This window comes from Micropterus salmoides, unplaced genomic scaffold, assembly GCF_014851395.1.
Source record: "Micropterus salmoides isolate LMB-PRFRI ecotype aquatic unplaced genomic scaffold, ASM1485139v1 Ms_hic_scaffold_8, whole genome shotgun sequence".
Lineage (NCBI taxonomy): Eukaryota > Metazoa > Chordata > Actinopteri > Centrarchiformes > Centrarchidae > Micropterus > Micropterus salmoides.
In genome coordinates, this window is record NW_024044570.1 from 27,801,367 (window position 1) to 27,823,960 (window position 22,594).

Genomic DNA, 22,594 nt, shown 5'->3' on the forward strand with positions numbered 1-22,594 from the left:
GCATGGCTGGTACACCTATTTAGTCTTATTTGGAGATTAACGACCCCTGTGCTGCTTAGTTTTACTAAAACTCCTTTTTTGGCTATGATTAATATGATCATGAATTTATCGGTTTCAAATATGAAAACTTAAAAAAAAATGCTTGGTCTAGGGTTGACCTTAAATAACCTAAACCGCTGTTCCTAAGTGCCACAATTGAGCAAATTCCACTCTTATTAAATATGCCTGATATTAGTATTATTAGATAAGACCTCTTGCTCATGGTTTCACTCTGGTCATTGAAATTTTAGTAGTGTCTGTCACCAATACAGTTACCTGAATTGTATGTGCTGTAGTAACCACAGAGACTAAAGCTGATGAAACACGGGGCAACTTTTTGAGCAATGTTGCTGGGCAATGTTGCTGGTGGCAAGTCCGACTATGTTTTGAAAGGATAGCGGTGGTGCGGGTAGGGTGGTGGACTGATGGGGGAAGGGGATTACGGTAGTAATGTTTACTCATTACTACTGACGGCACCATTGCCCTAAAAGTTTCTCTGTGTATCATCAACTAAAGGGACCAAATAAAGTTGTTTCAGTTTCACGTTCTTGTTTGTTTCTCTCTCTGTCTCTCTTTTTTGGTTATTAAATTTCAACTTGGAACCAGAAGGCAGTATTTATGGAAAATCCCTGTACCTGCAATGGTGTTTCACTTAACCTATTTATTATTTTCAATGTGATTTTATAGATTTCTTTAATTTTTTTATGTCATGTTGTTGTTAGGCAATATTTATGTCTAAAAGGATGATTCTGCAATTGCTTAAATGGATTATTTATGTCTTTATTTCCACCCGGTTGCCATTGTCTGATTAATGATACCATGATTGGTTAGTTGGAACTCATGAAATATGTGTCTAGGCCTGCATGGGAACACTAACTCATGTTCACTAACTGATGTTCAGATACTGGCCTCAGGCAAAGAGCTCAGTTATTAAAGTGCAGTGGTATAACAGTGATTGTCATTCTCTTTTACACCTGCTACTAAGACTTAACTATCTCCACTTCTGCTGTTTCACACTGGGTACAGAATCATTTTTCTCTGTCTAACCATTGGTCTATATTGAGTTTTGAATTTGGAAAGTATCCCTTTATTCCTATCCCTATGTTGTTTTGATCGCAACCATTCCTGGATTTTTTTTGAGCAGCCTGTTAAAAGACGTGGACACAGTTGTGCACACACCCATGCCCCCCCCCCCCCCCAACAGGTGTTTTCACTTACATTGCCTAATTCAACCTCTGAAGACTGTGTTTTCATCTACAGTTACCGCTCTGCCAGGAACTAGCCTCTCTTGTCTACCACTCCCCAAGCCCCATCCTCGTTGGCATCACTTGTCCCACTACCCCAAACACATTAGCAGTCCCTCTACCCCATCCCCTTCTCGAGCCCCAGCAGTCTCCCTGTCCCTGAGCCCCAGCCCCTGGCATCAGCATGACTAAACCCCAGATGGTGGTTCTTTCTTTCCCTTCCCCCTGGAGGGTGGAGGCTCTCCACTCTGACTGGGTGCTAGCTGCCGTGGCTGCTGCAGACCTTCTGAGGAGGGGGCTCCTATTTTCGTAAAGCCCCCGTTGTGATTGTAAAAGAAGATTTAGTCCTATTAGATCTGGTAAATAAGCGAGAGCAGGCTGCCTGTGAGCACGTTCTTGTTTCTGTCGTGTAGAAAGAAAATAGATTAACGGGGAAAAGGATCAAGGCTTAAGTGTTGTTCCACAGTTTTTGTGGATTATAACTGCAGATAGTCACTTACAATGTTTTACCAGTCTGGCCTGAATTGGGCGGGGTTTGAGGTGAAGAATTGTGGCAGGATATCAAAAGCAAGCAGAGGTTTGAATTTGGGAGATTTATTTTTCTATACCTTTTATCTTCACTACACCCAAGAGGGTATTTGCTGTGATATCTGCACCATCATCATCAGGGATCAGTGGTTGGTGACTCAAATCGCTGATAATATTTACCTTTCAACCTTGAGCTGCTTTACCTCCTTTGTCAATTCCAGGGAAGAGATTGGAGCCCCCCCTCCCAGCACACACACAACAATGATCCATTCTCATCCCAGATCTGTACTGTTCACTCATCCCTTGCATCCCTTTCTTTCCCTCTGTCCCACCCACTGACACATCCCCAGCTCAGCCCTTCTTACAGCCCTCACAGACACCAACCCCTGACACTTTCCTTTCCAGATCAAGCTACACATAAAGCCTTCAGCATTTTTTCACACTCTGTGAGTACCCCTCAAAGATCAAGAACCTTTTTGCATGTCTTTTTTAATACCCTCCCTTGCATGCACTGTGATGGGGGGCTTTGTAAGAGGCTTCTGCCCCTCCCCCAGTTGTGATTGACAAGTGAGAGCAGCAGTACATGCATCAGATGGTTTCACATGGGGAGTGTGTACACAGAGGGGGAGGTAGAGGGGCACATACACCGGGGTTTGTTTCAGCCAGCCCCATTGTTGCAACTCCCCATGGTTCCCCCTCTCTGTCTCCAGTCTGGGGCGGCATCCCTCCAGTGTTGCTTTCTCACTCTGCGCCTTTGCGGCTGGTTGTGAAGCAGAGATGAGAAGAGTGAGAGAAAGCAAGTGATGAGAACTTCATTAAACCAGGTCTCTGCCAGTGGGAGCCCTGGAAAACTGATTGGAGTTGCTGGTTAATATAAGTGTCTAGCCTCGAGAGAAACAGTGTTTTGCGTTGTTTTTGTGTCTGTCTGTGATGCAACATCACAGTGAGAGGGAGTAATAAAGAGAGCGATTTATTCTGGAACATGTTATTTGTTCCTATAGAAAACATTAAGTATGCTGACTAGAGAGTTGTCTGAGATCTGGCACAGGGGCACAGATAGGAGGCCTGTTGACCTATGAGTCTTTAGTGGGGTGCAGTCTGGCACACACTTGGTTGATAGCAAGAGTCCACAGGCTGAAATAAAGACTTGTGGAGGGTTCTCAACCTCAAGGTATCTCTTTACACTGTGTGTTTTAAAAATATTAACTAGTGCTAAAATATGTAGAATAGGTGAATATTCCTCACCTGTTGCTGTTGGACACATTTTGGAAATATTAGACCTGAGTGGTCAGTATTTTCAGCAGGGGGTGGGTGGGTGGGTGGTTTGTTGTACCTGGGTGGTCTCTAATTTGCTAATGCTAAGTAATAACTTGTCAGTAATCATAACCATTCATGCATAACAATGAGTTCAATGTTTCAAAAGTTTATTGAGCATGACAACCATTTTTTAAATGTCTCACCTCATCCAGGCCTTGATTGGGCAGTTCATGAAAAGTGACAATGACGAGTGCATTGACTTTATGAAAAGTTGAGCGTGTTTCAGCAAAAGGCTAACCTTGCTTATCCTGTCCCTGTTATCATCTGTGTTACAGCCTTAAAGTTGAGGATCTTGAGAAGGAGGATGGGGGCTGGTGCATAATCAAATTTTGCTGACGACCCATCTCTATCTTTATATCTATATCTATATCTTGCATCCAGTGATTACCAGGTAAATGGTAGAAATATAGCATTGATATTACAAAGTAAGCTACCTGGAGTGTGTGCTTGAATTTAGTTAACTAGCTGATTTTTAAATTATGTAAAAACAAAAGTTGTGCCAGGTCAAACTTTTTTGACGGATGATTTTTCTTTTTTTTGGGGGGGGGGGTTGCTCTGTATTTGGCATCCCCGTTGCTTCTACCTAGGGGTCTCATTCAAATGAATTAGTGGGCAAAAAGTTGAGACTGATTAATCTTTTTTGCCGAGTGACCTTGCTTTTTTCCACTGGAGCCCTCTGCATTGGCACCTCTGTTACATCGATGTAATTATTCAAATGACTTAGAGGGCTGGGGTTTTTCACACAGGGTTCATGTTGATCTGAACTTGGCCTAAGTGCCTGTGGAGCTATTGCGCCGTTGTTTGGTAATGTCAGGACCTTGACACACCAGGCTAACTTCAAAGAACTAAAGCCAGCAAGATCCAAAACTGTATCATCTCACGTCTTGGGTTTAAATGTTGCATTTAATAGTGCAAAGACGGCTACCAGTTCTCAGAGTACAGTCACAGATTGAGTAGGCTGAACTGTGTGCACTCTCCATCTCCTCCTTTTGATATATGTATTTGTCATTTGTGCAGGTTTCCCACCTGCAAACACAGCCAGTTGTGTTTGTTGGAAAGCACCACAAAGCCAGAGGTGTTTCTGCCTCTGCGTGCCACCTGTTTAGATCTAGATCAATATTAGTCTTTGTCACTGAGCGGCTTCTTCTAACTGTCACTTACATTTTGGAAAGTGATACATTTCTGTTCTGAGTGTGCCACTTTACATGTCAGAATTAATAAATGTCTCTAAAGGCAACTTTTTTGGGCTATTTTTTCTTCTGTCAATTAGCAGTTCATCCTCATGTATTTGTGTTTTAATTCCAATGCTGCAAGTCATCTGCTTCATGTTGTTTTCTCCATATCAAGACTCCTCCCTGCACCATCCACAGCCACACTGGTCAGGGACTATTTTTTTCGCCTCGGGGCCAACAGGCTGAAAGTTAACGATCTGTTTGTGTGTGTTTATGCACGTATATGCGGGTGCGTATTTGTGTAGTCAGAGAATTGGGCCACTGGGATGTTGGCTAAAGCAGGAAGCTACATTTTATATAGGGAAGTTGATGATGTGGTTTCCTCAGAGCTGGTAGTGGAAGTATGAGAGGCGGTGGGCTGCAGTGGGTGGCCTCCCATCTCCTGTGCTTAATGATCTTCTCCCACACAGCCAGTGAGCTAGCCCCCCCACACAGTCTCCTCCACCACCCAATAACACAGCCCAGCCACCTGTCCCTGACATTGACGCTATAAAGTCAGTTGAATGTTGAAACTGACCTTACAGTTGTGTTGTGCATGAGCTATATTTATTGTTTGTCACTGTTCCCACATGGTGGTGCGGCTCATTTAGAACACCCTGTAGTCGTTTTTCCTGTTCACATATTTTCATGAACAAATGGTGTCGTTGGGAGGGGTGGAGACGCAACTTTTCACTGACTCAAACAGACATGTTGTAAATCAGGACTTGACTATGCAGGCAAATCAGTCAGCTACTTCTTGTATTGATGCGTCAGTCAAATGTGTCTGGCAGCAACTCAAAAGATGTTGATGCTTTCCTCTGATGATCAGATTAATGGTACATCCTGAGGATGCGAGGGCGTTTTCCTGTGGTGTTATGGCTGTGTGCGCATGTTTGTCATGTGGCAGGAGGTGGTTGCGTGTGGGGGTGGAGGGTGTTGTCAGATGATGGCTCCTGGAGGAACCATGTGTGAGATGAAAGCGGGCGGGGAGTGGGGGGAGGTAGAAATAAAGAAGGAAGCAAAGGAGAGGAAGAGAGAGGAGCCTTTACACAACAAACAGGCCTCCCTTCCCCCTCCAGCTAGCTGTGCACACGTCCTCCAACTGTTGGTGATATAAACCCCGGAGGAGCTGTTAATGGCAGTGGCATGGAAAGTGTCTGCTATGAGGGTAGCCAGAGAGGCCAACCCCCTGACACTACAGGCTCTGTGGTTTTGCCACAACCCTGGAGCCACTGATACAAACACTGCCGTTCTGCTTATCACAACCCCTTCTCTCTCTTTCTCTCACTCGCAGCTTGCATTGGCCAGACATGCTTCTCTACAGATGTGAATTGGGACACATGATAGGGCCTTTAGTGTCCAGTGAGAAAAGCCTAATTTTATCATCAAATGCAGATGGTCCGTTCTGCCTTGAAGCCAGTTTAGCCTTGATGTTGTCTTTCTTTTAAGAAAGTTCCCCTCTGCTGATTCATGTCTCATAACATTTACCATCGTGGTTCTCATGTCAAACAGAGACCCAGCGTTCTGTCCTCCTATGGTAGACTCATCTTTAGCTTGGCCCAGTTAAACCCCCTTTTATCCAGCAGATGGCTTGCATGATGCAGGTTTACGGAGTTCACGTTCAACCCACGTTAGACCCAGCTAGCTGTCACAGGTTAATCTCTGGTTGTCACCTTCAGCAGAGACTCCAGTCTGATTTGTAGTAGAATAATCACACAGAATGACATTGGAACAGTGAGTTTCTTATTTTTTTTCATGCGTGTGCTCCTCTTGCTTGCTTTGCGTGTTTTTGTATTTCTATTCTCTCTCTTTCTTGTCTTTTTTTCCCCCTCTGTCTTTGTCTCTCTTTTTGTGGAGTCGGTTGAAATCAATGTTGGATGTCAATATCACCTAATAGAGACACATCAGTGAAAATCTCCAGCCCTAGAAACTAAAGCCATTTCCACTGTAAACCTTCTGCTCACAAACCTTGCTCTCTTTCACAGTGAATAAAAAAATGTAAATTCAGCAACTGCCCAGAATAGTTTAATATTCAGTCATGAAATGAAGTGGACCTTCCAACCATCACTCATTTAACAATTGAATGAAACAATGTAAACACAGTTACTGTGGGGAATATAATTAAAGCCCAATCTTGTACGATACACTCGTTAAGTGTTGCAGGGTTACCATCAATGAGTAAAGTATGATTTAAAACTATAAATTATCCCCCGTGTGACACCGTGCATCAAGTCCATCCATGCTAAAGTTCCATACTGGCATGTTTTGTGAAACTTTAATATATGTACAGATATTACCAATGTTGTGGGGACACAAATCTGTTTACACAGTCAAATTGAGGGGAATTCGCCTTCCGTATGGGGACAAAATGCAAGTCCCTATAATGTAAATCATTAAACTTTAGGGTGAAGACTTGGTCTATGGTTGAGTTTAGAATGAAACACAGTGACTGTGTGTGCATGAGTGGTCTGAATGACAAAAGTGACCATCTTTACTGGAAACATTCATGCATTTTGTTAATGTTAGTGAGGGTACATTAGGTGTGACAGGGCCTTGTGGGAAAGAGAAAAGGCCAAGTGGCAAGCTGTGTTCACACCACAGGTGTTCCTTCTCGCACTGTTTGCCATTCTATTGAATAGGTGAGACAAACAGTTGTTTTCAGTCAGGATGTTACTTTGTTTTCCGCACCATGCCAGTGAATAATTTTGGCAGAATCGCCAGCAATCACATTCTCCTTTTTACTGTTAAGAGTCTGCACTGTCCTCAGCTACAGTGGAGCCAGCTACTGGCTAGAGTGGGGACAATGTGAAAAAGGAGAGCAAAGATAAGGAAGACGGAGAGGAAAAGAGTGGGGTGGAGTGCGGGTGTTGTCTGGGGAATAATAGAATGCCTCAGAGGCCCTCAAAAAGTGGTGTGTAAGAGAGAAATAAGAGTTTAAGCCAGTGAGAGAAGCAGAGAGAGAGAGAAACAGCAGGGGAGTCGGGTTAGAGAAGTGGCAAATACCTTCAGGGAGAATTGCTGATTGCAAGCCATGGCCTACCGAGGGGCTGTGGTGATGACACACCTTTTGACTAAGCCTTGACTCACCCTACACTCTTTGTCCCGGTGTGTGAGTAGGAGTAGCCTGTTTTGTTCACTGCAGTAGCTGAGAGAGAAATCTGACAGTTTAGGTTGTTGATTTATACTCTTTATTTCTTATCACTTATCCAGCTCTCTTATCTTTGAGTCCCATTGATCATTAATGTGAAGCAGCCAAAGTACTGCACTGTGTTTATTCTGTCGAGACACGTGAATGCATGTTGGTGCAAGTGTGCGTTTTTTGTCTGTTTGCCGAAGGTTGTGGGTTGTGCCCTTGCAGCATATTAGTGTGGTCACTACTTCTCATCGCGGAGGACAGGTTCCCACAGGACATGTCCAGCTGCAGAAAGCGTCCCTTGCAAGCTGAGTGTTTGTTAGCACCAGGCCTCTGAGGGATTGCCGGCTGGATGGATGGCTGAAGAAAGGGCACGCACACTGCATTAATTCCCCTTCCCTCTGCCATCTGAGATGCTGTGTGGCATTTCAAAGGTGGAGCATGGTGGTGTTGATCCATGGGCTGTTACAAGCCCTCCACTCTTCTGCGCTGCACTCAACTCTCAACTCTTCCCCTGGCCCAGGCCCCCAGCTTTTTCAAAGTGTGATCAAAGTGCAGTCAGTCTCTGATGGATGGGCTCACTCCGGCCCAGAGGCTGCCTGACTGGGGACCAGGAAGTGGAAGGGAGCGTGACACAGGATCTCTCGACATCCTATGCAAATGCGGCTGAACACACACACACACATGCACACACACACACAGATGCACACACACACACAGATGCACACACTTTACATCTAATTTATTATTATTATTATTATTATTTAATGCTCATAGCCCATGGCCATAACAGCGGTCTGCAGCTGGATAGCATACATACATGTGGACAAGCCATGACACGTGCTTTCTTAAACAAATGTGTCTTTGTTGTCAAAGCTCTGCCTCCTTTCTCTTAATGTGTAAATGTACACTGTTAGTATGACAAGTATCACAGTTTAGGTATGACAACCAAATTCTCAAGATTTGAAGGAAAACTGCATAGTATTAGTGTCTTTAAAAACATTGTTGCTCACATGAGATGCACAGCATCTGATCATTTCTGCTATCTTCTCTGTTTCCAGTGTTGGATAGCTATGTCTAGATGGTAAACCTAGATTCGTACGCATCATTTCTGCCATGTCCAGTCCTTCTGCCATCCAGTGTGAACCCAAAAGTCAACATTGAGTTGTTATTATTAATAAGGAAGCCCAAACTATAGTCTTTTCCTAAACCTAACCAAGTAGTTTTGTTACCTAAACAAAAAAACGAAACTGCGACTAAACATTTTAATATGATTTTTTTTAATCTTGAAAATAATAAGTCAATATTGGCTTATGGATTCACATAGGACTCGAACGCCAGTCTACTGGGTGGAAGTCCTGTATTTGACCTATTCATCCACCAAAACTTTCTCCCTATGCAGACTCTGTCACTCTTCATACTACGCCGCCTGACTTCCTAAATGCTTTGTCAAATTTACCAGTTTTTAGTCTTGGTTTACTCAGTGTATGACTGCAGATGCGCATCAAACTCACCAGGGACATGAATATTTTAAAGCGGTATATCTCTCATTGCAGATACAAGTGCCACTGAATCAAGTGCGCATATGACAGACAGATGCAAATCTAGGGTTACCATTTAGACACGACCGTGTGGGGTGTTTGAATGCAGAACTTGTTTGTTATGTTCAGTGTTGCTCTTGTAGAGTGATGTCGAAACCAGGTGATTTGTCACAGGCTGTGCACAAGCAATGGTGCAGCAGTAGTCTGAATCTCTGGTTTATGTTGACCAACCAACCTTCAGCACGCCCAAAATCTATGTTTCTTTATGTTTTTGGTCTTTTTCTCTGAATGTATGAAGGCACAAACCTTTCCAGTTGACAGGGCATGACAGTTACCATGTCGAGCTAGTAATTGTGTTTGGTAAATAGGCTACTTTAAGACCTAAAATATCTTAAGGTGTGCTCCTGTCCTTACTCTCACATGCACACATAAATTCAGTAACTTCAGGGTCCTCCTGTTTAAGTTTTGTAGTTGAATTGTTCTTAAAATCCATTAAAATCTCTCTCATTTGCCGCTGTGAGCACATTGATCTGTAGGCTTTTAAATTGGTCATTACAATGGCCTCATTAAACTTAACTGTTCATCTGAGTCATGAGAGGTAGCTGATGGTTATCTCCTGTCATCAAACTCACTTTCAGAGGCAGAGGCAGGCTTTTCTAACGTCAAGCAGAAACATTAATCTTATCCTGTTTTTAAACTTATTTCTCAACCCTCCTCCTGCCTCTCCCCTCCTCCTCTTCTGTTTCTCATCGCGCTGACTTGTTGGCTCCTGGCTTCCGTCATTCTCCATGGCCGGGAGGTGTGTACGCTGACCTTTGGTGACCTCTGAGCTCAACCCAGTTCCTCTAGAGAGACGCAGACTGAGAAGAGACAAGTGAGCACACAATAATTAAATGTGCCTCCTTGTCCTTGAGATAATCATGGACCAGTTTTTCCCTTCTTGAGCCTGTAGTAGTACTTATGTTTATGAGAGGAAGAGTGACACAGATAAAGAGTTTAGATCTGTTAGTGAGAGAGTATGATCCAGGAAGGGGTGAGCAGTGGTCAGCTGCAGGCAATCGTGTTTTATCTGAAGAGCGACTGGTTGGGCTTCAGCCTGAAGGGGCTGCTTTGCATCCTGCAAAAAGGGGCTTTAAGTGAAATGGACACTTGGCTGACAGAGCACTTAGCATTTGCATTTCTGCTCTCTCAGCCTCCTGTTCGGTCTCTCTCTCCCCTCCTGTTCTACTCCAGAGCCCTTGGGTATCGTTGGTGAGAGCAGTGCATGCTGGGAAGATGTGTGTGGTGCTGTGTCTTGGTTGGTCAGCAGAGGAGAAGAGGAAGGGGGGGTGCATGGCTGTGTTGCAGCTCTAGGCCCCTGCTGTCTACCATCTCTCCTTGGTGCTTTCAGGTCTTTTAGAGTTTGCTCTGCCGGTTACTGCCGCTTCATAAAACCTCAATGGCTGAAACACAATGCCAGGCAGGAGAGGGGTCATGGCTGAACTTGAACCCCGGCTCCAGCCAAACACCCACTTGCAAACCTTGAAGCCCGAATCAGACAGCTTGCAAATTCCATCCATCCCTCCTGCTGTCTACCTCTGCCAGCTTACCTTGATTACACTGATATACCAACTCTTGGCACAAGTGTATGCTGAGAGCTCACTAATATATCGTGTCATTCTATTGATGCATCATCAGAGCTGAGATCTTGCCTTTTCTTTTCTTATATAATGACTGTAACAGTTGTTTGTTATCACCTGCATTTTGCTCTTAATTTCCTCCTTATTGAAAAAGTTATCCTTAAACTCCTCTGGTTCCATCATTGCGCAACTGAACTGCAGCAACATTTAGTGATGCGTTATATCTGTAAATTTGTTCCTTTGCATGGATATCTCTGGTCTGTTTAGTGTGTGCATTGACCCTGCTGTCTCCTTTGTTGTGTGTGTGTCCAGGAGCTGGAGAAGGCCCTGTCAGAGCAGGACTTAGACTTCCTCGGGGACCTCATTGCTTGCCTGTTGCAGGGATGCTACCAGCGCAATGACATCACGTAAGTATAAAAGAGGGGGCGTCTATTTGCTGTTAAAACTAATGTCACTGCAACTTCTTGTGTATCAACAACAGATGAATAACATTTTGAGTCATGGTTGAAAGAGACGTTGTTGTAAACTTGAAACAAGAGGAGATAATAAAAAATTGCAACTATGACATAAAATCGTTTATTTTTATTGATATTGATTGTGACTGTTATTTGGTCACAGTATGAGGAAAATATTCAATGTGCAATAACACTGTTGTATATTGAGATGACATATCACTTGCAATAAATAAACAAATATTGAAGGGTTTTTAACAATGTGCCAGATTTTAAGAATACAGACCAGTCAATGCTACAGACAGACAGATTTCTATTTAGCTTGTTTTTAACATTTCACTAATTGCCAAGTTAACATTAGCCGTGCTTGTATAAAACATACAGGATGATAGAGATGATTAAATTAACCCTTTCTACATGTTTACCTTACACACAGGTGTATTGATAAAGTATTGTCTTTTTACTCGCGAAGGTTTTATTGCACACATTTACAGTAACAAGCGAAGCTGTCTGCAACTTGAGTAGTTTGGAGCTAACTTAACTTCACCGTCTCCACAGCGACGGAGCGGAGTCTCTCTCTGTGTGTGTGTGTGTGTGTGTGTGTGTGTGTGTGTGTGAGAACTTACACAATGAAATACAGCTCTACTTATTAAACGGGACTTAACACTGCCTGGCAATAGCTGTGTATAAATGTTACACCGCTAATGTTAGCTGCCGATCGAGTTAAGCTAACGGTAGCTAACTTAAGCTACTCGGACAAACTACATAGTCCCCCGGTTATAAATGTAGGTATCAGATCAGGGTGTTTATTTAATATTTTTTCTTTTATTTCACATTTACTTTGGCAATATGTCATAACATTAATTCACCGAAAACTAGTATCCGTAAACACTACGACATACAGCTAATCACCATCTGCCACGTCATCATACAAACGTACAGCCAATCACGTTATGTGACGTTACCAGCAGGTGCAGATCTGACCACCCGAGCACATCTGGTACCTACACCGGCCCGTTTAATACCACATTTTGGTGCCATCATTAAAAAGCTTTCTTATCGTTTCAAGATAAATCAGATTAGACGCTTGAGACATAACGTTACAATATAGGACCCGCTACCTTATTGATTTTCAGGCTTTAAGAAATTTCGGAACTGGGTCCTTTCAGAACAGGGTATCGATCCCCATCCCTAGTCTAATCATACCTAGTTTTGGGGTCACTAAATAGTGATAGGATTCAAGCATTGTGTGTTCTCTCCAATAGGGCCGGGAATCATCTTTGTTTTGCCTGTGATACCTGAAAAGTACTTTTATTAATATCTTACTTTGAGAAATGTACATGTTTTTCTCTACAAAATCTCTTTTTTTCTTTTAACAAAGGAAGCCTATGTTTTAAATGTTGTCTAAACATTCGCAACAATAGAAGAAATTTGCTTAAGTAAAATAGGATGTTATGAATCTGATCAGATATTCAGTGTTAGCTTTGGATAGATTTGTACATATCAGTCAGCCCAAAGAAGTATTGAGAAGGCCTACTCTCCAACACACCCCTCTAGTCGTCGTTGTTTCTCAAAGTGTTTTTACCTGTACGTAGTTTGTTGCTGTACTAGCTTTCCATCCTGGGCTAACTTTAATCTTCAAACAACTGAAAAATAGTATGGAAGTGTTTTGGCTTTGTTGCAGTGCTCTCATTAAAGGATTAATTTGGCTAGCTTTATAAGTCACCATGTATTCTGAAGGAGCATGAACAAGGGAACATAGTACAAGTTGATCCACGTCCAACTGTTTAATGTGCTTGCATCAGGTGCAAACCTGCGCTGACTTGTATTGTTGAATTAGGTTTTACAGAACTATGGCCTGGAAATGAATTAGTGAACTTTTTGTATATTTCAGTTTGAATTGTAGCTGCCAAAACAATACCAGTATTTCCATCTACATCAAATTAGTCATAACACCCAGGAGCCTTCAAAGGAACTCTGAGTCACCTGAGGACACAATGACTCACTGAAGAGTCAAACCTTTCTCACCATATAGTGACTTAAGGTGTGTGGTGAAATCATGCTCTACTACTACCGCGATATATGAAAACGCCATAGCCACTGAAACTTTTCTCTCCCCCGTGATCAAATGATGGGAGAGAGTGAGTATGCAGCAGAGGTTGTTATTCAGATCCCCATATATGTTGAATCTCTCACGGGGCTTCCCCCTTTTATACACCTCCTGCTCTTGCCCATCAAGTAGCATAGTGGTACCAGTGAACCGATGAGCAGAGAGGCAGGAATGATCCAGTTTTTCCACCCAGGCAACCGGTAACAGGAGGACAACCTGCTTTATTGGACTGGACAGGCGCTGGCATCCTGGGGGTGGCTGCTCAGCACTGGCCTTTCACAGAGCTGCCCTTTTCATCCGCACGTGTTAAACGCTCTGCCGGAGCGGGGAAAGGAGGGAGGGGGAACATTGGAGAGAACGAGAGGGACAGAATGTAGGAGAGAGAGATGGGGTGGTGAGGAAGGGGGGAGAGGTTTGCCTGCAGCTGTGTGAAAAGTGCACACTGCTCTTTCAAGATAAGCCATTTTTTTCCCTGTCCCTCTTTCTCTGTGCCTTTTGCAAAGATGCTTACCCCTGCACCAAGCCCTTGTTCTGTTCATCTGAGTTGGAACTGAAAGGTACAGATTAATCGGCTAGACCTGAACCGGAACATTTATTTACCAGCTCCCACTCATAGCAGAGATACAACCCGCTCCCATTCACAGAAACTAGTCTTTTTTTTTTTTTCAGCCCCACCTCCTCAGTCTCACTGGCCACTATGGTAGTTTGAACTTTGTTTGTTTCCTTAGCTATGCATCACAAAAGGAGGATAGTTGATATTGAAACATGGTTTGTTGGCACACAGCATTTGCAATTGAATTGGTGGCATTTATCCATACTGACAGATCTCAATGGACCAAACCTTCTGTCTGGTTTGTTTTGTATTATTTCATCGTATGAGAGGTTGTAACCATGTTTATTTGTAGTTAGTACATAATTATGTTCTTTATAACTTCATGGTCTGGTTAAAAGCCACAACAGTCAGATTAATGAATTTACCATAAATTAATCAAACATTTCAGGGGCTTTATCTAATCACTAGCCTTTATTGGGAACTAAAGTACTTTTTTTTGTTTTATTTATATAGCCTAACAAGCATGTTTCAAATGACTTTTCAGTGAATGAGCCTACCCAAATCTAGATAATCATCAGATACAAAACAAACTGCGGAAATAACTTACAAAGAAAGGAAATAATTGCAACAACGGTACACAATAAACCACAAGTCACACGTAGGCAAGACATAAGAGATGTGGCTAACCCACCAACCTGAGCTCATCACAGAAAGTAAGACACAACTCCATCACAACTTTCCATACAAAGACAATGGAAAGACGAACAAAAAAACATAATTGTGATAATATATTGGTACATCAGCCAAGAATGTAATTTGCTGCTTGCTTTATACGTGGGTATAGTGTTAGTGTTGAGTCCTGAGCAAGTGCACAGGTAATTTAAATATTTAATATTTGCATTGCTGCCATGTATGCCCAAATATTCAGGCAGTATTTGTATTTTAAGATAGTTAATCTGGTGTTGAAAATGTTTTCATACCATTGAAAAAAAATGCCTTTATGTGGCTCTGTCCTTTAGCCCCCAGGCATTTAGCAGTTACCTGGACGATATCATCAGCTACCGGTGGGAACTGGAAGAAGGGAAACCGAACCCACTTCGAGAGGGCCCGTTTGAGAATCTTCCTCCTCGCACTCAGGTGAAACTGCTGCACCGGCTGTGCGACTACCGTCTGGATGCTGCAGATGTCTTTGACCTGCTCAAGGTACACACATCCATGAGGATCAGCTGAAACAAACTAGACATATTTGTTTTCATGCATGACATTTGTTCAAAAATGGTTTTATACATTATCACTCACTTTTTAGGTTTTATTGTTTTGTCCCAGCCGAATTGAAATCTAAGCCATGTGTGATACAGTGATACTGGGGTTCAAGCGACATTACTTGCCATGTAATGCGTAACCAAAAAAAATACCTCAGCACCTAGACTTTAAGCATTGTATCCCATCAACACATTACGGTTAGCACATGAAAGACCTGCTATTTCATTAATTAGTTTTTATCTTTTAGGTGAAAGCACTCTAACACTCTCTCTAACCCAAAATTGGTTTTAAAGCACGTAGGCAGCATTATTCTTTTATCCATTTGATAACACTATTGGAGTGTCTTACTGTGGCCTGAAGAGGAGCTGTAAGATTTTCATTTACACTTACAGTGTGACAGAATGCTAGCAGTCTAACTGTATTTACCAGTAATGCGTCTTTTTATTACACCTGACAAAGAGTCCCTCTCTTGAACAGTAACTCAATGTATACCATGGAATTAACTAGGGCACAACTAATAATAACCTGACAGTTTAACTCCAAGCCCTGTGCTAGTTAATAATAATAATAACAATAATATATTTTACTGTTTTTCACATGAGATAAGATTTTTTTTAAAACAATTTATCAGATTCAATTTATGACTGTACTCTGTAAGACACTGAAAGCGCTTAATTTCTGTGTATGATTCACAGCCGTGTAGGATCAAAGGACTGAATGACATCACCCACTAATGACTGATGATTTAAAAACAGTCCTACACATGATTTGATAAATGTAATGTCCCCACCCCCATCAGGGGCTTGATGCAGACAGCCTGAGGGTGGAACCACTAGGGCAGGATGGGAATGGAGCCCTCTACTGGTACTTTTACGGCACTCGTATGTACAAAGAAGAGCCAGTAAACAGGAAAGTGGAGAACATCAGGTAAATACTACATCTTCATTCTCAGTCCACTACATGAAGAATGAATGTTATGTCACTGGTCATGTTTTCTGTGGTTAACTAGTGCATGCGGTAAGTGTGTAATTGCAATAGTAGTTTGTAGTACTTGTTTACAGGCCTGTTAAGGGTTAATTATAGAGGTCTCCCCCGTGTCAAAAGGCTGTAATTTTAAAGAGTTCTCTTCTACTTCATGTAGCTTTTCCAACAGCGAAATCACTGAACTAACATTACCAGAGAAAAAGAAAAGGGGAAGACCACCAAAGAAGAAAAAGCTTGAAGACCCTCAGCTGAGGTGAGAAAAGCAATTTTGTTGTCAGTTCCAGCAGCTTACTGCAGAGAAATGCTGACATGTGTCGTTCTGCATGTGTTGCACAGATGTGCAGCTTATGTAAGTAAAACAGCAACATGCATTTAACAGCAATGACAGATGCAGTGTTTGCCACGTGGTCTTCGATAGGTGTTAGTGGGGGTTTGTACAATCATGTAGTTGTAAAAAGTTGACTCAGTGGGGGGGGGGGGCACGTTGATCATGGAAAATATCATGGATGTAGTAGTGCAGTCAAAAATAGCATTATGTTTTTTTTGTATTCCTAAATTTATCCTATCATCTTTGCTACTGAATACTGTACAATTTTAGATTTTGCTTTAAGTGAAAGGAAGCTGAAAAATTAGCTGAAGGCACTTTCACACTGTAACTCCCAGTCTCTCTGAGATACAGGTTTTCAATTGTACATCCATAAGAGTCTAATCTAATGTGCAAAAAGCCTGTTAGTCATGGAAACATGAATTCATTCATAAAGTGCGAGACGTTGCATTCTCAGATTTTTAATCACTCTGTTGTTTGTAGGAATACTCTGGATCTATTATTCTCCAATGTTTTTTGTATTTTTTTTACCTTTCAGTGAGGCGGAAAGTGAGGTCTCAGAAGTGAAGACAGAAAATGGGCTGGAAGATCTCTGCCCCAGCACAGGTGAGAGGAGCTCATCATGAATATGTGCAATTTAATTTTCATGTTGACTACATCAAGAAAGCTTTGACCAGTTTCACTGATTTAATTGTCTCTACACATTTCCCCTGGAATCAATAAGCCAATCTCTCTTCTCTTTGCTTCTCCCAGGTCGTAAGAGAGGCACTTGGTCCCTTGTGTGTGATACGGAGGAACAGTGGTTCAGTCTGGCAGAAAGCATCAAGGACAAAACCTCCCCACAGGACCGCCACCTCTACCGCGTCATCAGCCATAACTTCCTGCCTGAGATAAGCAGCATGATTGAGCACAAGGTCAGACACCGAATAGATACTATAGCTATTAGTAGAGTAAATGTAATGGATACATAGCTTAACTCTAAAAAGTTTACAAATACCAACCTGTTTAATAGAAGCAATGTGACATCGGTTTCTGCTTTCAGTCTCTTCTTTCAGTTCTCTCCAACAAGGAAAAGCTACACCAATGGTTCTCCGCATTTGTCCTGGTCATCGATCGTTTTTTTTAAAAACTGTAATCCTTCCTCTGAATGCCGGGTTGCTTTTTTTATCTGGAGTGTCAGAAGCTTTTCTTGGACACTTGTTTTCTGGATTAGTCTCTCCTAGTTGCTTTAGCCGAAACAAAAAAAAAGTGGCTTTATCGGCATGATTGTGTACAACAATGTTGCCAAAACATATTGAAACAAACTACAAAATCATAATAACCATACATAAACAACTGTCAATAATAAACGTTCTCTCCCATACAGAGAGATGTACCTGCCGCTGATGGGCTTAATCAGCATTGTGTAATCTTGTTTGGCAAGGGCTTGAATGTAACAGATATTCATTTAGATGTAAAAGTCCTGCACTCCAGCTTTTACAATCACATTTTGGCTTCTTAGTATTCTCGCAAATCTGATCCCTGCAGTGTTGTTTCGTTTTTTGGGGGTTTTTTTTGTTTATTTGTCAAAAAGCACCACGTATAGTCTAACATGTTTATGTTTTAGTGGGTGGTTTCAATGGGGCTCAATCTCCATTCAGGTGCTTTCATGTTCTGACACAAATCACTGTCCGCCCTCCCTGGACACTTTATCTGGGCCAGCTGCAGGACAGGTGAAGTGAAGGAAAGCCGGTCTGTGCTTGCCCTTAATTCTGTACACCAGCTTGGTAATGAAGCTTGCCCCAGGCATTTAACTTGAGCCTGGCTGTGGAGAACTGTGCTGTCATGCTAGTTTGCTGGAATGAGTGCACACACTTTGTAGTAGTCAGCTCTTTCTGGGCTTGGCCATGCTCTGGGTCATGTTCATTTGTCTATCATGTCTTCCTTGGAATGTGTGTGAAGGGGGGGGGGGTAGACAAACCATTTATAACTACTTGTAGACAAACCATTTATAACTACTAACCATTTATAACTACTTGTAGACAAACCATTTATAACTACTAACCATTTATAACTACTTGCCCTGTTCATAGCAAGCATGAGTCAAATACAACACTGCCCACTCAGTTTCCCTTCCAACTATCCTACCTGTTTAGTAGGATGGCTAGGTGGCTTTCTACTCCTGTGATGTATAACCATCACTGACTACTGAAAGTATCCACTGCCTGCATTAAAGAAGCTGGAACCAGCAGATGTTTGGCGTTTTGTCTGATCAATGATTTCAACTTTTTAATATTTATCGAAACTGTGGCCATGCCATAGAATGCGTGTATACTTTACATACATATATCTGTCTTTACGTGGGTGTGTGCATACAAGCGTGTCAAAAACACAGTGTGTGTAACCTCCTGAATCCTTCCAAGTGTCTTAGGCTGCTGTCAATAGCCATTTCATGGGGTACTGAGAGCAGGCGGGAGCTCACCTTGAGGCAGGATGGAGCCTCCTGAATGACAGCTCTGCTGTGCTGCAGGATTCTCTCGACCTCTGAAAGTGTAGACACCAGAGGCACTCTGTCTTGTGTGTATTGGATTGGGGGGGGGTAGTGTTGGTGGTAATGTAGGGAGGAGTTGTGGAGCCAAAGGATATGCCAGTGCTTCACAGAGAGACAAGGGAGAGATGGAGTGGGGACACAAGAGTTGTGGCACAATAGATCAGATCATGAACATCTGTCTTATTTATCTTCTGTCTTCCCCTCATTTCTCTTCCTCTCTTTCCCCACCCACATCTTCCTTCCTCTTTTGCCTCCTCACCCACACACAGGCTTCATACAGCTGCTAATGCATTTTTAGGTGGCTTTGGGTTGTTTTCTGGATGACCAGAAAGAAGCCTGACTGTGCCACCCCTCGGTGATGTTGGCTATATCTTAGATCACTGATGTGTCATTGATGTGTTTTGTGACTGTATTTTCAAGATGCATGCTTAAGGATTGAAAATAACATGCTCACAAGTTGCAGGATTGGCTGGTTGGTTTCATATTGCTTTTCTGAAGCTAATCATTACATTTGATTAGTAGAGTCATGAGGGGCACACAGGGTTTGATTCAACTATTTATTTATCGACTGAGCTTGGATGTCACCCGCCCCCCACCCCCCCAGGGAAAGGTGGGGGAATGCAGGCATCAGAAGAGATGGGCTGACTTGGGGGAGGGGAGAGCAGAGCCAATGACTTCTCAGCACTTAAATACAGGCATATCCACACAAAAAGTTGTTACTGTAGAAGAAAAATTTGAAATGCTACTTTGCTTATTATCAAACAATTTATCAGTTTGAGAGTAACAGGAGCTTCCAGTCTGTGATTGCACTTTTGTTTACATTTGGATCACGGATTGTGCCTTTAACTGCTAAGCTGAACTTAACCCTAACCATCTATATTTTCCTTTTTTTCTTAAGGAGCGGGAGCAAAAACAGAAGCTAATGGACCCAAGCCCAGTTCGCACATCACAACGGTTCTCTATAAAACACATTAACCAAGATGAGGAGGTGTGTGTTTGTCTGTGAACATGTTTTTTGATAGTCTACTGTTTCTGAAAAGACACTATAAAATACCATAAAATGTCCATTTTGTATTTAAATTTGACAATACATGTTTCTACGTATTTTAACTACTGCAGTACATTCTACTTAGGTGTTTGTTTAGACCCTAGCAATATTTTTGGGGGGTTTCGGCATGTACTTTAGGTTGCTTCTGTACATTATTGCTGGTGTTGTATGCATAAGATTGGTGTAGAGATACCCAACGTTTCTAAGTATAATAACAGGCTATGTGTATGCATTCAGGACAATCTGCAGACCATAGCAGAGGACGAGAAGAAGAAAGATGAAGAGCTGGACAGGCAGGTCCTGCTGGCCGAGCAGCGACGAGAAGAGGAAAGGCTTCAGCAGGAAGAACAACAGAGAGAAAAGATGGAGAAGATCAAAGCTGTGGAGGGTAAGATGGACGGCTCTGTAGACGGATGGAGCACAAACGGAAAGATGTGCAGCTTCTGTTTGCACTTAGTTAGAAATCTGCTAGTATATGCAGAAAAAAGAAATTTAGTGCCAAATGTCAACTATCAAGGAGTAGCGATAATTTCATGATCTTTCATCAGCAAACTGTCAGTAGCAGGTAGGGGGCTCTTATTCTACTTCTTCCAACTGCGGGATCAGGGGCAGAATGGATTGTGAAGGGTACCCCACGCACAGAATTTCACATCTCCATGACTGGTTTGGCTCTTTAATGGCTCAAAAATCAGCAGCACTCAAAGCCTTGTGATTTATGTAGAGTACACTGAGACTGTGAGAGGAATTTCAGAGCCTTAAATCACAGGCTTCTCTTTTTCTCCCTCCCTCTGATGTCATCTGTCAAGGGTTAATGAACTGCTGATTGTCCTTCAGTGGAGGAGCCTCATTAATGTATTATAAATGAACAGCAGGACCTGGCCTGCTCTCAGTGTGGATTGCATGTGTGGAATCCTCCCTCAGACCTCTTTAATCCACACAGCAGGGGGACTGGCGGGCATCTCTGCTTCTGCGATACATATGCACTCTCTCTGCTCTGTTCCGCTCTTTTGATCTCTTTTGATCAACTGGGCCTAAGAAAATATGGCTGATGGATCGTTCTTTCTACTCATCTGAGCTGCTGCTGTCTCTGATGACCAAGGCCTGGTTTTCATTGACTTTCCTGACAGCCTCAATGGTCAGCTAGTGCAACTTAAACTGTAACTCGAGCCATGAAAACAATGTTGTTGTTTTGTATCGTTTGTGCCTCTAATTGTTGCCCCCTGTGTTCATCCTTCTCTCTCAGAGCGAGCAAAGAGGAGGAAGTTGCGGGAAGAACGGGCCTGGTTACTGTCTCAAGGAAAAGACCTGCCACCTGAACTCCTGAATCTGGAGCCGTCCTCTCCTGTCCAAAGAACACGCAAAAATAAAGCATTGTGAGAGGCTTTGTACATTGGACTTCAAATTTCACTTTTCTACTTGAATGACCCATTTGTAACATGTTGCATGTTCAACATTTCAGCTATGATATTGACGACGACTACACTGCGTTATACAAAGGTATGCTTGCTGAGAAGTTACTCAAGGCTGTGGCTTTATTTCAATCTGCGTTCGCATGTGTTCTAATGTCTGACCTCTTCTACAGTGCTTGAGGCTTTGAAAGCCCATAAAGATGCTTGGCCTTTCTTGGAGCCCGTGGATGACTCCTATGCCCCCAATTACCACGAGATCATCAAGGTACAAAAGATGATACAATGATAGCTGCCATGTAATAGCAGTTAATGGTGTTTGCGTAATATTGTGTTTGTATGTGTGCAGTTCGCATCCTAACTAATGTATCCACTCACAAATCTTGTATTACTCAAGGTTTTCAACTGTGTTAATTTATGTGTTCTTCCAATCCCCTCAGACTCCTATGGACCTGTCCACCATTGAAAAGAAGCTCAGTGATGGGGAGTACATTGCTAAGGAGGAGTTTGTTGCCGACGTGAAGCTCATGTTTGAAAACTGTGTTGAGTACAACGGAGAAGACAGTGGTAAATGAACACAGTTGCACAAACACAAAGCCTAATAATCCTGCTTTCACTGTTAAAAATTTGACCTCAGTATAAGACTAATGCTTCAAAATCCATTCCAATTGGTGTATGTTGTTAAAGAAATGGGCATGTAAATTTTTAGGGAGAGAATCGGGGTGAGAGTGTGAGAAAGAGCGAAAGAAAGGGGGCTGGACTTAGTGCTGTGTTGGGGCCGGGGCCAGGGCAGCCTCGACAGTGATTAATGAGGAGTGATTGAGCTGTGCTCCAGTGCTCAGGGGGATCTGAGCCCTGCAGTGCCAGAGAAACATTCCAGCCCCTAAGCCCCCTGTCTGGAGCCATCCATCCAACTGAATACTCTCCCCAGGGACAGGGGGGAGGAGAGTGGTAAGGGGGGCCCAGGGTGGAGCATGAGGAAGAGCAGGGGGTCAACATACGCACTCTGACCTGGTCAGTCGGCCAGCGCTTGGCTGAGAACAGAGGAGCAAGTGTGTGTCTATGGGTACATGGCATCCATATTGGTTCGATTGTAAGGGAATGACTGAGAGATGGAGTGAGGTGTTTGTGGGAGTGTGTGTAATTGTTTATGTGGAAGGGAGGGTGTGACTTGACAGGGGAATAACATGCAGATAAAAAGCTATTATTTGAGTGTACATGAGTGGATGTGCTACAGGTGTGTATTTTTAAGTGTATGGAGGTGCAGAAGGTGTGGCTGTGTGTAAGAACT

The 22,594-nt window shown here is 42.8% G+C and overlaps 1 protein-coding gene across 2 annotated transcripts in view; it reads left to right on the forward strand.

The window, feature by feature from the left end:
- LOC119893178 (cat eye syndrome critical region protein 2) overlaps positions 1-22,594 on the forward strand; it is a 37,569-nt gene that overhangs the window by 6,483 nt on the left and 8,492 nt on the right. Inside the window, exons 1-13 of one of the 2 annotated variants that reach the window (XM_038705153.1) lie at positions 9,854-9,887; positions 10,945-11,039; positions 14,767-14,950; positions 15,810-15,937; positions 16,152-16,247; positions 16,858-16,925; positions 17,073-17,233; positions 19,748-19,837; positions 20,135-20,285; positions 21,141-21,270; positions 21,357-21,394; positions 21,480-21,571; positions 21,744-21,870. In XM_038705153.1, coding sequence (XP_038561081.1) covers positions 15,894-15,937; positions 16,152-16,247; positions 16,858-16,925; positions 17,073-17,233; positions 19,748-19,837; positions 20,135-20,285; positions 21,141-21,270; positions 21,357-21,394; positions 21,480-21,571; positions 21,744-21,870 — 997 coding nt within the window. In that variant the 5' untranslated portion in view covers positions 9,854-9,887; positions 10,945-11,039; positions 14,767-14,950; positions 15,810-15,893. Of the gene's footprint in view, positions 1-9,853; positions 9,888-10,944; positions 11,040-14,766; positions 14,951-15,809; positions 15,938-16,151; positions 16,248-16,857; positions 16,926-17,072; positions 17,234-19,747; positions 19,838-20,134; positions 20,286-21,140; positions 21,271-21,356; positions 21,395-21,479; positions 21,572-21,743; positions 21,871-22,594 lie in introns of those variants that run through there. The other variant, XM_038705152.1, reaches the window with a different exon arrangement.